This window comes from Gymnoscopelus microlampas, assembly GCF_963454915.1.
Source record: "Gymnoscopelus microlampas genome assembly, chromosome: 1".
In the NCBI taxonomy this organism is placed as follows: domain Eukaryota; kingdom Metazoa; phylum Chordata; class Actinopteri; order Myctophiformes; family Myctophidae; genus Gymnoscopelus; species Gymnoscopelus microlampas.
The window spans coordinates 51,677,089-51,691,017 of record NC_139962.1 but is presented as its reverse complement, the minus strand read 5'-3'; the positions used below and the strand labels follow the sequence as shown (position 1 = coordinate 51,691,017).

General features: G+C 43.9%; 1 protein-coding gene across 20 annotated transcripts in view; it reads left to right on the top strand.

Annotated features, from left to right (window-relative positions):
- celf6 (CUGBP Elav-like family member 6) overlaps positions 1 to 13,929 on the top strand; it is a gene marked incomplete at both ends in the record, with an annotated part of 262,587 nt that overhangs the window by 183,386 nt on the left and 65,272 nt on the right. For 10 of the 20 annotated variants that reach the window (XM_084073316.1, XM_084073331.1, XM_084073326.1 and 7 more), the window contains one exon: positions 5,058 to 5,186. In XM_084073316.1, coding sequence (XP_083929442.1) covers positions 5,058 to 5,186 — 129 coding nt within the window. The remainder of the gene's footprint in view (positions 1 to 5,057; positions 5,187 to 13,929) is intronic. The other 10 variants (XM_084073327.1, XM_084073323.1, XM_084073318.1 and 7 more) reach the window with 1 other exon arrangement.

Here is a 13,929-nt window from a genome sequence, read left to right as displayed (position 1 = left end):
AATTATCCTTGTAAAGCTGCCGTTAGATCTTCTCGGGTCCCCGGTACCGAGATGAGACTTTTGTCCCAAAACATTAACATGCCACGGGGGGGCCGTAAAAGTGTGTTCCGCCTGTTAAAGTTGTAGCAGTGACACCTCGGTGAAAACGTGGCAAGACGAAGGGGGCAATCAAAGCCAAGTCAGGTGTGCCTTGGGTGTGCTGCAAGGCTCGCCTCGTGTCTCACCTCTGCCGCCACGAGCAGGGGTCAGGCTCATTTCTGCGTAACACCTGTTTGGGGGGCTGGCTTATGGCTACACGGCTCCCCGCTGACATACGGTCCAGTTTTCTGTCTGCGGCGTCTCCATCAAAAAACACCAGTCTGCAGAACATGTGCCTGAGTCTGCCCGGCTCTCCTCTGGGCTCTCGTTCACCTCCAGGTCTACCGCTGCAAGGGCACGAGCGATAATGAGCGGTAGAACCCGGGCTGGCGGACGTTTTGAGAGATGCGTCCGTGTGAGGCGTGACCGCGGGTGCGTCGAGGCGGGAGGTAGCGGGGGGCGGACTTCTGCTTACTTACACATGAAGGCCTGTTAGCGTAGCAGCAGCAGCAGCAGCAGCAGTGGAAGCCGGGAGTGGAGTGCGGCTTGGCTTCGGCCTTATTGATTATGCAGGTGCTCATTTGCGTGGCCAAGCGGGGAGTCGGCACGTGTCTCATTTGAACTGTTACAGGAATGGAACGGGATGCGATCTCCCCTGCCACCGCTGTGGAAAAAAGAAGCCCCGGCGTTTTTATTTTTAGAACGGTCTGCGTCTAATGGGGCCTGGCAGGTACAGGAGGCGTCGCATCTGTCGAGGACCAGGTGATACTCCCCATCCCCGCATCCCCCACCACCCATCCCCATCCCCCACTCCCTGTCCTCCGCTCCTTGCTGTCCGCTCCCTGCCGCAGTCCAAATGACTCACACTGAAGATCAACAGTGTCATTTCCAATAAACTCCCCTTCTCTTTCCTGCCACTTTCCATCAGTTCTGGGGATGGGCTCTTGCTAGTAGCCATTTCATTCCACAACACACCGGAATAGGGCGATGCATAATGTAGAAGTTGTACGGAAGATGAATGTTCTGTCTAATGCCAGGGCACCTGGAAGATTAATTGGATAGATCCTGTTTTGTGACTGGCCAAAGTTTAGTGGTATGGAGTCCATACATCTAGCCCCACACCGCCCCCCATCTGGAGCCTGGGCGAACTGCAGTGACATTGCAGAGATCGCATAGGGTGAAGCTGTCCATTAGAGTGCATCCAGGGTAAGTTTTGTAATTTCCCTGCAATTAGCTAGGGTTAGGAGAGGCAACCGGCTTACTGACCTGAGAGAAACCCTAAGGGACCCTGAATTTCACAGGATTCAGCCTATATTACAGTAGCATTGTGTTAGACTTGGCTGGTGATGACTTTAGCTGGTGATGAAAGATAAATGTTTTGGAGGAAAACAGTGACTGTTGATGTGTTCCTGATAATACTGCTTCTGTGACTGCTAGACTCACATCTTTTTTTTTACTGAAGATGAAGAGGCTCTCAAATGTTTGCCTGTCAAGCAATCCCGAATAGATGCACATTAGCCTACATATACCTTGTTCCAGGCTGTCCTCATCTGATTCTTATAGTTTGATTTAGTACAGAACTGTAATACTGAACTGTGTGGAGATAAGTGTGTCATAAATGTATTTGAGATAAAGTGAACTTTACAGTATGCTACTGAATGCACAAAGTGTGCCAGTGTGTGAGGGTGCATGGGAGTAAGGGAGTCATGGGCTTTGCTGTGAATATCACTGTTTTGAGTTAAGAAGTCTTATGGCCTGAGGCTAGATGCTGACCCTGAGCCAGCTGCAGTAGATTGCTTTAAAGGGTTAGTTCAGATTTTTTGAGTATTTTCTGTAGGAAATACTTACCATTAATGTAGTGGTTGCAAAGCTATTAATTGATTGCTCGAGTCCCGTGGTCAGAGTTATGGTCCGGTTCTGATAAATATGAAGTAGTTCCGGTAGATTAGTAGATTTGGTGGGGGCCGATCATTAAAAATTAATTAATTAAAAAAAATAGCGTCATTTGTATTGCTGACCTATTTCTACCATATAGAGCAAGTTTCGTTCAATTTCGACCCCTCTGTCACATGGTACTATTTTTTGTGTCATACATTTTGTGCGTGAGTAGGCTGCCGCGGCGCAGTGATTCTGGACACAAACATTAGTACCATGTGACAGAGGGGTCAAAATTGAACGAAACTTGCTCTATATGGTAGAAATAAGTCAGCAATACAAATGACGCTAGTTTTTTTAATTAATTTATTTTTAATGATCGGCCCCCACCAAATCTACTAATCTACCGGAACTACTTCATATTTATCAGAACCGGACCATAACTCTGACCACGGGACTCGGGCAATCAATTAATAGCTTTTCAACCACTACATTAATGGTAAGTATTTCCTACAGAAAATACTCAAAAAATCTGAACTAACCCTTTAAGTACCTTGTCGGATGGTAGAGTGAACTAGCCTGGTATCCAGCCTGCTTCACTACGTTCGGCTGACTTTTTTTTCTCTCTTCGCTTCTCAGTCTGGAATGCCTCCTATCTCCAAGGGAGGCGGGACATGCCAAACGTCTCGAATCGTGCCGTGGCTTCTGATTGGTCTGTGGTGCGGGGCGGGACAAAAAAAAACAGTGTGATTGTTGTGATTCGTCATTCGTTTGAACAACATCCAATCAGCAACGACGTTGCTTAACGTAACATATGTAGTTCCAGTGTAGTTCTGCAAAACGAGTCAATGGGGTGCATTCCAGACTGAGAAGCGAAGAGAGAAAAAAAAGTCCGCCGAACGTAGCGAAGCAGGCTGGATCCCAGGCTAAGAGTGAACAGTCCATTGCTGGGGTGAATGGGATCCTTGATGATCCTCTCTATATATGTTTAAATCAGTTACTCCCCCTGGCCTGTGTACATTGGAGTTGTACAGAGGATTATGTTTTCTCCCACTTCCATCTGTTTGGTCATCTGGCTGTCAGTCTGTCTCTAGCATCGTATACAAAGTAGACCTATATCATGGAGCAAGGAAGAACTGATTAACTTGGCATGCCCATTGGCAAACAAATGGGCGTGGTCTATCACAAAACGTGATATCATCGCTGATTATTACACACAGTTCTGTTGTGTGTTTTTAATGACCTGGAGATGGGTCTTCAATTGTATTCACGTGTTGAAGACATACATCAAGTATTTTCTACTGAAGTGGTGTTTGACTTCATGGGTAGCTGACTCCCTTATCCAGGGTGACTCTACAACAAGGGAAGGCCTTGAAGTCTTACAGTAGCTTACCAACTTTACAGGAAACCGAGAATTAACCACATGAATCCATAGCATCCCTATTCTGGGCATGTCATAATATATAGGCATTCTGCGAAAATAGCAGATAATCTCACAACACATCAAAACACGACACATTGTGAGTTTGCTATTTTTCAGCTGTTTAACATACAACAAAGTGTATAGGGGGGATACTGGTGACAATTTAACACAAGTTGCTGTGTTGTGCATGTGAGAGAATGGTAAAAAAATAACAGCCAGAGGAAAATGTTTAGTTTTTTTGTTTTTGGACAAAACAGTCAGTGTTAATTTTGACAGCAAATTTTTATGTAGTTTTAGTCATAGTTTGTTTTAAATAAAATTCAATATTTTAGTCATCTGAAATGTTTTTTGACTTCCCTCCCTACCATTTTCATCTAGTTTGTATTTGTTGGCGAAATTGTCAATATATTTAGTCATAGTTTTAGTTTCTACTTTAGTTTTCATCAGTGAACAAAAGGTTGTCGACGAACATTTTTCGTAGTTCGTAGTTTTAGTCGACAAACTTGTAGAGGTGGACGATGAGAGAATGTGCTGGTTTCTATGAGAGAGAGTCAGTCAGATAGACAGAGTGGGGTGTGGTATAATGTCTTGAAGGGGCGTTCTTCGGATCATGAAACATTTTGGCATTTACAGTCAAACACACATCAGTGTTTATAGGATGACAAAAGAAACCCGCTTGCACTTTGGGTCTGGCTAATGACTCGTCAAGTTATTTGTAAGGCCTTTTCAGTTCTTGGAGGTGCACACAAAACATCTTAATGATGGTAAATGTAAACTTTAGTTTAGATTACTTGGACTTAACAATAGATACATACATGTTTTAATATTGAAGTTATATTATCAATAAAATCTTAGTGTTTTGACAATTATTTGGGGGCCCACTTGCAATATTCTCACGGCCCGCCAGTGGCCCCCAGCCCACAGGTTGAGAATTGTCGGTCTAGCAGACCTACTTTTGCTCTGACTTGAGTACAAATTAAAGCAGCAGCCGCAGCATCAGCAGCCATAGTTCCAGCTCCACCTCTGTGCTGATGCTTCAGTCTGTCTTTTCCTTCTCCACCTGACACCCACTGTGCTCCAACACCGTCCGTATACCGTAGGCACCTACAACATCTGTATCAAATGCTGTCCTCGCATCCAGCGACTAGGACAGCCCACAGATGACTCTCTCTCTCTCTCTCTCTCTCGCGCTCTCTCTCGCTCTCTCTCTCTCTCTTTCTCTCTCTCTCTCTCTCTCTCTCTCTCGTAACGGTCGGATGGCTCTGGGATTGGAAGGGTGGGGGCGGAACAACACGCACACCGTACAGTAACAACAAAAACAACGGCGGAGGCAGCAAACGGCGAGATCAACAGCGGCAGCGACAGCGGCGTGCGCCGACAACAAAAACAAAAAAACAACAACAACGACGACAGCGTATATTAGGCTCCGTAAGGCGCGGCAGACTGCTGATAAAAGGCAGAGGTTTGGAGTTATAGTTGTGCAGGTTTGCCTCACACACAGCTCAGCAGAACGGTGCCATCAGCTGTAGCATTTGTCTGTGTTTCTCTCTCTCTCTCCTTCTTCTGCCCCCCCCCACCCCCCGTCCCGTCCCCACATCCCCATCCCCATCCCACCCCATCCCCGCCCCACCCCACCCCACCAACCCCTTCCTCTCCTCCCCTCCCCCCGGTTTCCCTCCAGAAGACAGGAAGCTGTTTGTGGGGATGCTTGGCAAGCAGCAGAGCGAGGAGGACGTGCGCCGGCTGTTCGAGACCTTCGGCCAGATCGAGGAGTGCACCGTCCTGCGAGGGCCTGATGGGGCCAGTAAGGGTCAGAGCCCACACACCTCCCACTCTCCTCCTCTTCTTTCTTTCTCCTTTTTTTGTCTCCTTTTTAATCGTTTTCTCGCTGTCTGTATTACTGTATTACTGGTCTCTCTCTGTCTCTCTCTCTCTCTCTTTGTCTCTCTGTCTCTCTCTCTCTCTCTTTGTCTCTCTCTCTCTCTCTCTCTCTCTCTCTCTCTCTCTTTCTCTCTTTCTCTGTCTCTCTCTGACTGTACTATGCTGTGTCTTCGGCATTCATTTTATCTATCTATCTATCTATCTATCTATCTATCTATCTATCTATCTATCTATCTATCTATCTATCTATCTATCTATCTATCTATCTATCTATCTATCTATCCTGTATAATACACTCACAGTATATACGGTATGCAGTGTGTGTGTGTGTGTGTGTGTGTGTGTGTGTGTGTGTGTGTGTGTGTGTGTGTGTGTGTGTGTGTGTGTGTGTGTGCGCGTGTGTGTATTTGTGTTTGCTGAATCTCCTTGTCTCTTGGATTACAGTTTTTCCTTAATTGCTTCGACTCATTTCTTGAAACCGTGTTAACCTTCTTGCAGCTCTCAAAGCTCCATAGTGCTCTAGGGACAACACCTTTGCTCACCTGCAGAAGGTCACGACCAAAACATTTAACGCATGCTTCACAAACTAAGACTCAAAAAGTAAAAGGGATCAAAATGTAAAAGTTCCTTTGGAATTTATCAACAATATTGATTAAAGCCAATATGATATTTCGATGTTTTCGTCAATATGCCAGGGGGATGATGGAAATACTCTTTATAATCCACAGTCCAGTCTAGCCAATGTGTATCAAACTAAATAATATTCAGATGCCGATGTCAACAGTACAAGGTTTTACCTTATACATTGCACTCACATTTCCATGGAAATTCTCATCGTATTTTGTATTTACGTTAACTGTCTGACACCACAGTAAACTGAAGAAAAAAACCTACACTGCACAATACAAAAATATGTCAATACAAAAATAATGCCTTATTCTACACAGCCTGCTCAAGGCGTAAATGTCGTGCCATCATTCCACCTGGCTGTTCTCTATGAAAGGTATGCACAGACACAGACTGTGGGAGCGTTGTTGTTGTTGTTGAGTCGGCAGCAGAGGTATAGTCTTGAACCGTTCCCGGCTTCTCTTCAATTTCTCCTCCAAGGTATTTCTGATCGCGCAAACACAATGCTATTTTCATAACCCGAGCTGACCTGACCCACCGCCATTAAAGACAGACAGCATTTTGAATGGGAAAAAAATACGATGCTTTTTACGTCTCGAGAAAAAGGTTGAGACGCGAGTCAGCGCTGACCTTAAAGTGGCGACAACAGATTGAAATCAATTTACCCTAAATGAATAGGTCTAGTCTGAATAAACAATGCATCAATCTTTTGAGTCGGCATTTTGTGAAATAAATGTGTAGGCTATTGTTGTCAATGTATAGACCGCCGACGGCTGTCATCTCTAATGTGTGCGTCTGCGAGCGTGTGTGGGGGAAAGAGAGAGAGAGGGACAGAAAGAGATCGAGCGAATGAGATAAAGGGATAGAAATGTACATGTTGAAGCCGTGAAGAGAATTCTGCAGTAGTTTGTGACTGCCGTCTACTAGGCTGTCGGTCCATTTTGTGTTTGAGTTTTTTTTATGGGAATATAGCTAACACTAGCTGGTAGGCTAGCCGGCATTACCTCTCATAGGTAGCCTAAACATAATCTCACGTCCTCATAATTATTTTAGCCATCCATATGTTATTACATGTGTCTTTCACCACCACAGAGGCAGATCTCTCTCTGCTCCCCTCCCCCCCAACTCTTTCTCTCTGTTGCTCTGTTTCTTCATCACTCTCTCTGCCTCCGTGTGAGGGCTCTGACACAGCTGGACTGCACAACGTGTGTATTTGTGCCACTGTTTGCAGAACGTTATCGTTCGTCAGTGTGGACGCTCACATAATAGGCTATACGCGCAGCAGCCATATTGGAAAGCAATTGGGCCTCCTCCCTTCCTTACTTCCTTCATAGGTGTTACAGTACCAATGATATTAATGAAGGCTCTGTTTCACTCTGGTCAAACAAAGTCAGGGGTGCTGATATTGTTCATATCGGCTCACTAGAAACACTGCTACACCAGTGGGTCTCAAATTGGGGTCCACGGACCCTCATGGTTCCTTGAGGGGGTTCCAAATGAACCCTTCGGGTTTGTACACTCTCAGAGTTATGGGGTCCTTGAAATTAAAAAAAAGTTTAAGAACCACTGAGCTATACTAAATCGAACAGAGCCTTCATTAGTATCATTGGTAACACCTATGAAGAAAGTAAGGAAGAGCCCCAATTTCTTTCGAATATGGCTGCTGTGCATAGAGCCTATTATCAGTTTAGTTGTTGTGCTTGACGTGAACAGTCCTTTATACTCTTGGTTGTGCATCGTGTCATGCACCGAAAATAGCCGATTTACAAGCTCACAAGGTGTTGCAGCATGGCGCGTTGTTAACTTGTAGGTCGAATACACTTTTGGCGGCCAACTAAGTATAAATCAGGCATAACACAGTGACCGGGTAGCTCAGTCGGTAGAGCCTCTGGACCACAAGGTCATGGGTTCGATCCCGCGCACCGCCAACTCAGAGTATGGGTAGCACAGCTTGGGTGCGGCAAATTGTATACTGGGAGCTGATGGTAGGTGTGGCTCATTCCCCGGGGTCTAGTGCATTGTAACGGGAATAGACTCCCGTGTTCGCTCCGACATAGTTATTACTTGCTTACACACAGCAAAGATGGAGTGCTACACTGAAGACTCCAATGTAGCACAGATTTTCATCGATATTACACCTATTACACTATTTTCCATTGCGTTGCAACGGGGGCGGGGGGGGGGGGTCTTCTTGCATGATGCAACCATCCCCGATAGCTGCAATGTTCTGCTGTGATGACATCGCCAGCAGCATCCATTGCAGACATCTGACCTCCGTGCAGAAAAGAAGGAAGAAACAACATTAGCTTCCTTTGGTGGTGGACAGCAATAATTTCCTGGTGGAAGAAGCTTACATAATCCTTCACTAAATATACACAGATGGGCTTTTTCGTCACCCTATAATCTGCATGTACTGTACACATTCATCATTCATCCGTCATCCAACCAAATTAATGATATTATCTTATATAGACTTTCTTCTTTTTTCGTGGACTCGAACCTATGGAGGCCGTTCTAACTGTACTGGGGGAAATGGAATCTATATGAAATTGCTTGGAGTACCAAGTACTTATCCATATTATGGATAAGTACTTGGTACTCCAAACAATTTCACTCATCACTGTCACTCTCACTGAAGGTGACCAAGCTCTTCGTCTTCCATCAGTTTATCACATCGCAACTTTTGCATAATGACATATCCAGGACTTGACTCGTCGACTTGACTTCACCAAATCACTCCCACGCCCTTCTTTTTTTGTTTGGTTTCTCACTCTCACTCTCACTTCTCTAGCTGCCTTTGCGTCCACTGTTGTTGTTTAGAAATGGAAGGACCCCAGGTGCTGGCATGTGTAGTAAGTGGCTAATTCATGCCTCTATCCCACACAGTTACCAAACCTCTCTCATTCTCTCTCAGATCTATGTAGCGGGTGCCCGAGAACATCAGGAGTTTCTGGGTGTTGCCTGGGCTGATATTGAGAATAATGCGTACTTGCAGCATTGTCAGATATTATTGCAGCACAAGATTTGGCCCGGCACATCCTCCACTGTGACTCGGTGGCCTAGAACATTTCATCCAGTCTATACTGCCTTTGGCCAGATTGAAACCAGCCTGGTCCACAAACACAAGCGCGTGAGGGATTGCACTTCCTCCCCAGCTCCATTATTCTCTTTAATACAATAAACAAAATACCAAATAGGTTTTACTGTAAAAAGCATACAGTTACAGCAAAGTAAAAATGTTCTGTGTGTTTCTCTGCAACTTCAATAAGTATACTGTATGCATACATGCATCAATACAGGCCATAAATACACATTAATTTCCCCACTGGAATTAATAAAGTACCTACCTACCTACCTAATGAAGGAAAGTTATAGTGCACAATAATATTGTATACTATTACTATTATACTATTATGATACTAAGTGTAGTGCGCACCACTGCTTTACCTGTACCTATCTGTCTTTTCATCATCTCTTAGAGAGTTTTCATTCTGGATCTCTTTGGGTGTAACAGCAATATTTGCTAATATTTGCAGAGCTTGTAGAGCTGCTCTTTTGATGTACAACACAGCATATACTTTAGTAACCATTGCTCCTCTTCCTTGAGCAGGCAGTTGCCAGTGTTGCCATGTCCGCTTATAAGCGATTTCCGCTGTAGAGTCTTTTAGTTGCGGGTTGTGTTTTCCTTGGCCTTGTTTCTAGTGTAGAAAGTGTAGTTGCTTATTTGGGCTTCCCTCCTATAGTTTTTTAAACCAGTTGTTTCTCAAACATTTTCATGTCGAGGACCCCCAAATGAATATGTGTATTTGGCCACGGACCCCCAGCTGACATGCTTTTGTTGCCAGGGACCCCCATACAAGATTTGTGGTGTTAAAACGTTTCAAGATGTTTTGGAAATAGCCGATCGGCGCGTTGTGAGCTTGTGGATTGGCTTTGTAGCTGATGTATAGAGTCCAAGTGGTTAAACAGATTTTGGTGCCATATTAACCCATTAAAACCTGGAAAGCATCTGTGTTGCGCTGCAAGCTTGTACATCTGCTATTTTTGAAAGATTTTTAAAAAATTGTCAAAGTGTTTGAAAATTGTTGAATAACTTTGAATTGCGAAAAAAAGTTTGAGAACTACTGATTTAGAAGGCAGCTGTAGTAGGATCGGCCTCAGGTCTTATTTTACTGCTCCCCCCTTGTGGGTGGCAGGCAGCACACATAACAGTCCCTTCTTTTGGGATTGTTTTTGTAAGACCTGTCCTCTTGTTTCTCTCTTATTTCCCTGGTCCAGGTTCCTCTGCGGTCAGAAATCCTAGTGATTGTGTTGTTGTTTGCTACCCACACCGCGTTGCAGATCTCTTGCTCTTTGTCGAGGTGTAGAAACTGCTCTTCTGACACCAGCACACGGTGCTGGAATCCACAAATAGATTATATTACTGTACTGTGTGCTGTAATGCACTGTCCTGTTCTGTAACTGAGTGCCTCATGCATTTCTTACAGCGCAAGTTTCAGACACGCATTGACTTTTATTCCAACTTTTATTGACTTTGCAATAATTCTACTGTATTTTTTTTTGTTTGTTACTTTACAGTAATTCTACTGTATTACTATAACTGGAACACTGTAACTTGAATCATTCCAGTATTGACGGAGAACGTACCTTTTTTCCCTGTGGAATATTTGGATAATTGAAGACATTGTGGCATGGTTTTATACGCTAGGCTGTATTCGGTGACCAGCATCTGTCGCTAAAGCGTGATTTATACCAGCGGTTCTCAACCTGTGGGCCGGGGCTCACTGGTGGACTGGGCGGATATCGCAAGTGGGCCCCCTAATAACTGGCAAAGAAACTAAGAAATGATTGATGATATAGCATTAATATTAAAAGAAAATTATCAAATTATGTTTCTTTAGAACCTTGAATAGTGAGCTTTTAATCGTAATATCGCTAAATAGGAGCTTAAAGCATTCTACGTTAGTTCCATTGATCCAAGCCGGAACACAATCGATTTATTGATCATCAAAATAAACATGCTCTGAAAAGGCAGGCGACCCACCCATCTGACCACTTAAGTGACCACTTAAGTGGTCAGTGAGAACCACTGATTTATATACTTTGTCATAGGACGGCATAGCATGCCGAAAATAGCAAAAAGCAAAACGCATTGTACGACAGAGCATGAATGAAGCATTTACTCCTCTTCCTTGAGCAAGCAGTTGTACATGTACTCAAGTACATACGTATGTACAATACTGAGGTACTTGTACTTTACTTTATGCTAGGGATGTTCGATATTGACTTTTTTGCCGATATCCGATATTCCGATATTGTCCAACTCCTAATTTCCAATACCGATATCAACCGATACCAATATGCAGGCCTTTTCACCGAAAGTCAACTAACTCTCAGGTAACAACATCACATATCTAATAAGATAAACTAGCTATAATGTCAATATAATATCTAACTAGAAAAAGTGCTCCTTGGAGCACAGGTCTCCGCCAGGCCAGGTAGGTTAGTGTGGGGCAGCAATGTTCGGAATTCGCCAATCAGGCTGGAATGTGAAAAATCAGGCGGATCGGACGCATCCGTCTTGATCACTTAACTAAAGACATAATTGTCTCCGCCAGGCCGAAAGGCATGGCGAGAGAGTATGTTTTACCCTCCGTCCGTCCTTCCGTCCGTGTGTCCGTGTGTCCGTGTGTGTGTCCTGTCTGTGTGTTACCAGCTAATCTCCGGCACCGTTGGTCCGTTCGCTCCGAAACTGTGCACACACACTCCCTGGATGCCAATTCAGAACCTCTGCCCCAATTTTTTCACATGGGCCTGTTATAGCGCCACCAGGAGGCCGATTTGTGCAAAACACATTTTTTTACATTACTCCTACAGATTTTATCCAAATATCATGCAAATCGGTACACAGTATCTCTATAGTCATGTGATCAACACTTATCTGTCCGATTTCCCATATTCCATCCTGATTGCCTATGGTTGGCTTCCAAAGTTTGCAGGATTGGTCCGTTTTGAACAAAATGCCTCAAACTATGCATGCAGCTTGCGATTTCCGTGAAATTTCACACACACATTCCCACTAGGCCGAGGAAGAAATGCCACCCTTTTCACATTGGCCTGTTATAGCGCCACCAGCAGGTCTAATTTAGCAAAACACATTTTTGGAACAAAATGCCTCAAATCATGAATGCAGTCTGATTGCCGTGAAAGACCTAAGAATAAATGGCACCCTTTTCACATTGGCCTATTATAGCGCCACCAGGAGGCCAGAATAACGTACCTGACCTGGCGGAGACCTGTGCTCCGAGGAGCACTTTTTCTAGTTTGTACTGATTTGCGTGATGTTTGTAGGAGTAATATTTAAAAACATAGTTTTACAAAAATCAGCCTCCTGGTGGCGCTATAATAGGGCAATGTTGAAAGGGTGGCATTTGTGGTCACGCCAAATGTGCGTGCAAAGTTTCACCGCAAATGGACGCTGCGTTCATGATTTGCAACATTTTGTTCAAAACGGGTCACTCCTGCAAACTTTAGATGTCAATCTTAGCCAATCAGGATGGAATATGAAAATCTAACAGATCCTTCTTGATCACATGACTATAGAGATCATGTCTACCGATTTGTGTGCAATTTTGATAAAATCTGAAGGAGTAATACCCCAAAAACTGTTTTGTATAAGTCGGCCTCCTGGTGGCGCTATATAAGGCAGATGTGGAAAATGCAGGGCAAAGGTTTTTCCTTGGCCTCTAGGGAGTGCACGTACAAAGTTGTACACAGATCGGTGCAGTTATAGGTAATAACACGAATCGGCCTTATAGCGCCACCATTTTTTGTGGCATTTTGTTCAAAACGGAGCACTCCTGCAAACTTTGGAAGCCATTTTTAGCCAATCCGGATGGAATATGAAAAATCTGAAACACCCGTTTTGTTTAATGACTATAGAGATACTGTGTACCGATTTGCGTGATGTTTGGACGAAATCAGTAGGAGTACTCTCAAAAAATGTGTTTTGCAAAAAGCTGCCTCCTGGTGGCGCTATAACAGGCCCATGTGAAAAATATGGGGCAGAGGTTCTGAATTGGCATCCAGGGAGTGTGTTTGCACAGTTTCGCTGCAAACAAGCCAACTGTGCCAGAGATTAGCTGTCCACAGATGGACAGACGGACAGACGGACAGACGGACGGACGGACGGACGGGGTGCAAAACATACTCTCTCGCCATGCCCTACGGCCTGGCGGAGACAATAAAATACAGTGATGTTGTTAGGTTTTCAATGCTGGTGGTCATTTAAATGAGTCCTAATCTTAGATTAGATGTTGGCCTATATGACAGTGCAGAAGCATAATTGCTTTGATGCCTATAACATTAACGAGCGTCAGCTGGACACAGAGACACACACACACACACACGCACACGCACACGCACACGCACACACACACACACACACACACACACACACACACACACACACACACACACACACACACACACACACACCTGCCCTCTGCAGTGCTCTAATTTGATTTCTCTCCAAAAGACCTTGAATATGATGGAATATGATTAAGGATCACTGTGATTATGGTAAACTCACATTTCTTATCACACACACACACCATACAGTAAGAACTCCTGTAACTTATTACAAGTTAACCGGTATAGTTTTTTTTCCCAAAAACCAATACCGATATTTTCTGATATTACATTTTTATGCTAATATCGGCCGATAATATCGAGAGGCCAATAATATCCAACATCCCTACTTTATGCTTCTACTCATCTACATCTAAGAGGCAAATATTGTACTTTTTACGAATATTGTACTATTGTACTTTACACTACAATTATTGGAAAGTTATTTTGTAGATTCAGATTATTAATTCAATTGATGTGATGCATTGTGGGCTTGTAGATTGGCTATCTTCTTGTAACGGACAGGTCCTCTGTTACTGATGTTTTGCACAGTTGTATTTTGCACAATGATTTTAAGTATTTATTGAATTATAATCAGGAAGGGCAAATGCAATGTGTAATGGGTATGAGTGTGA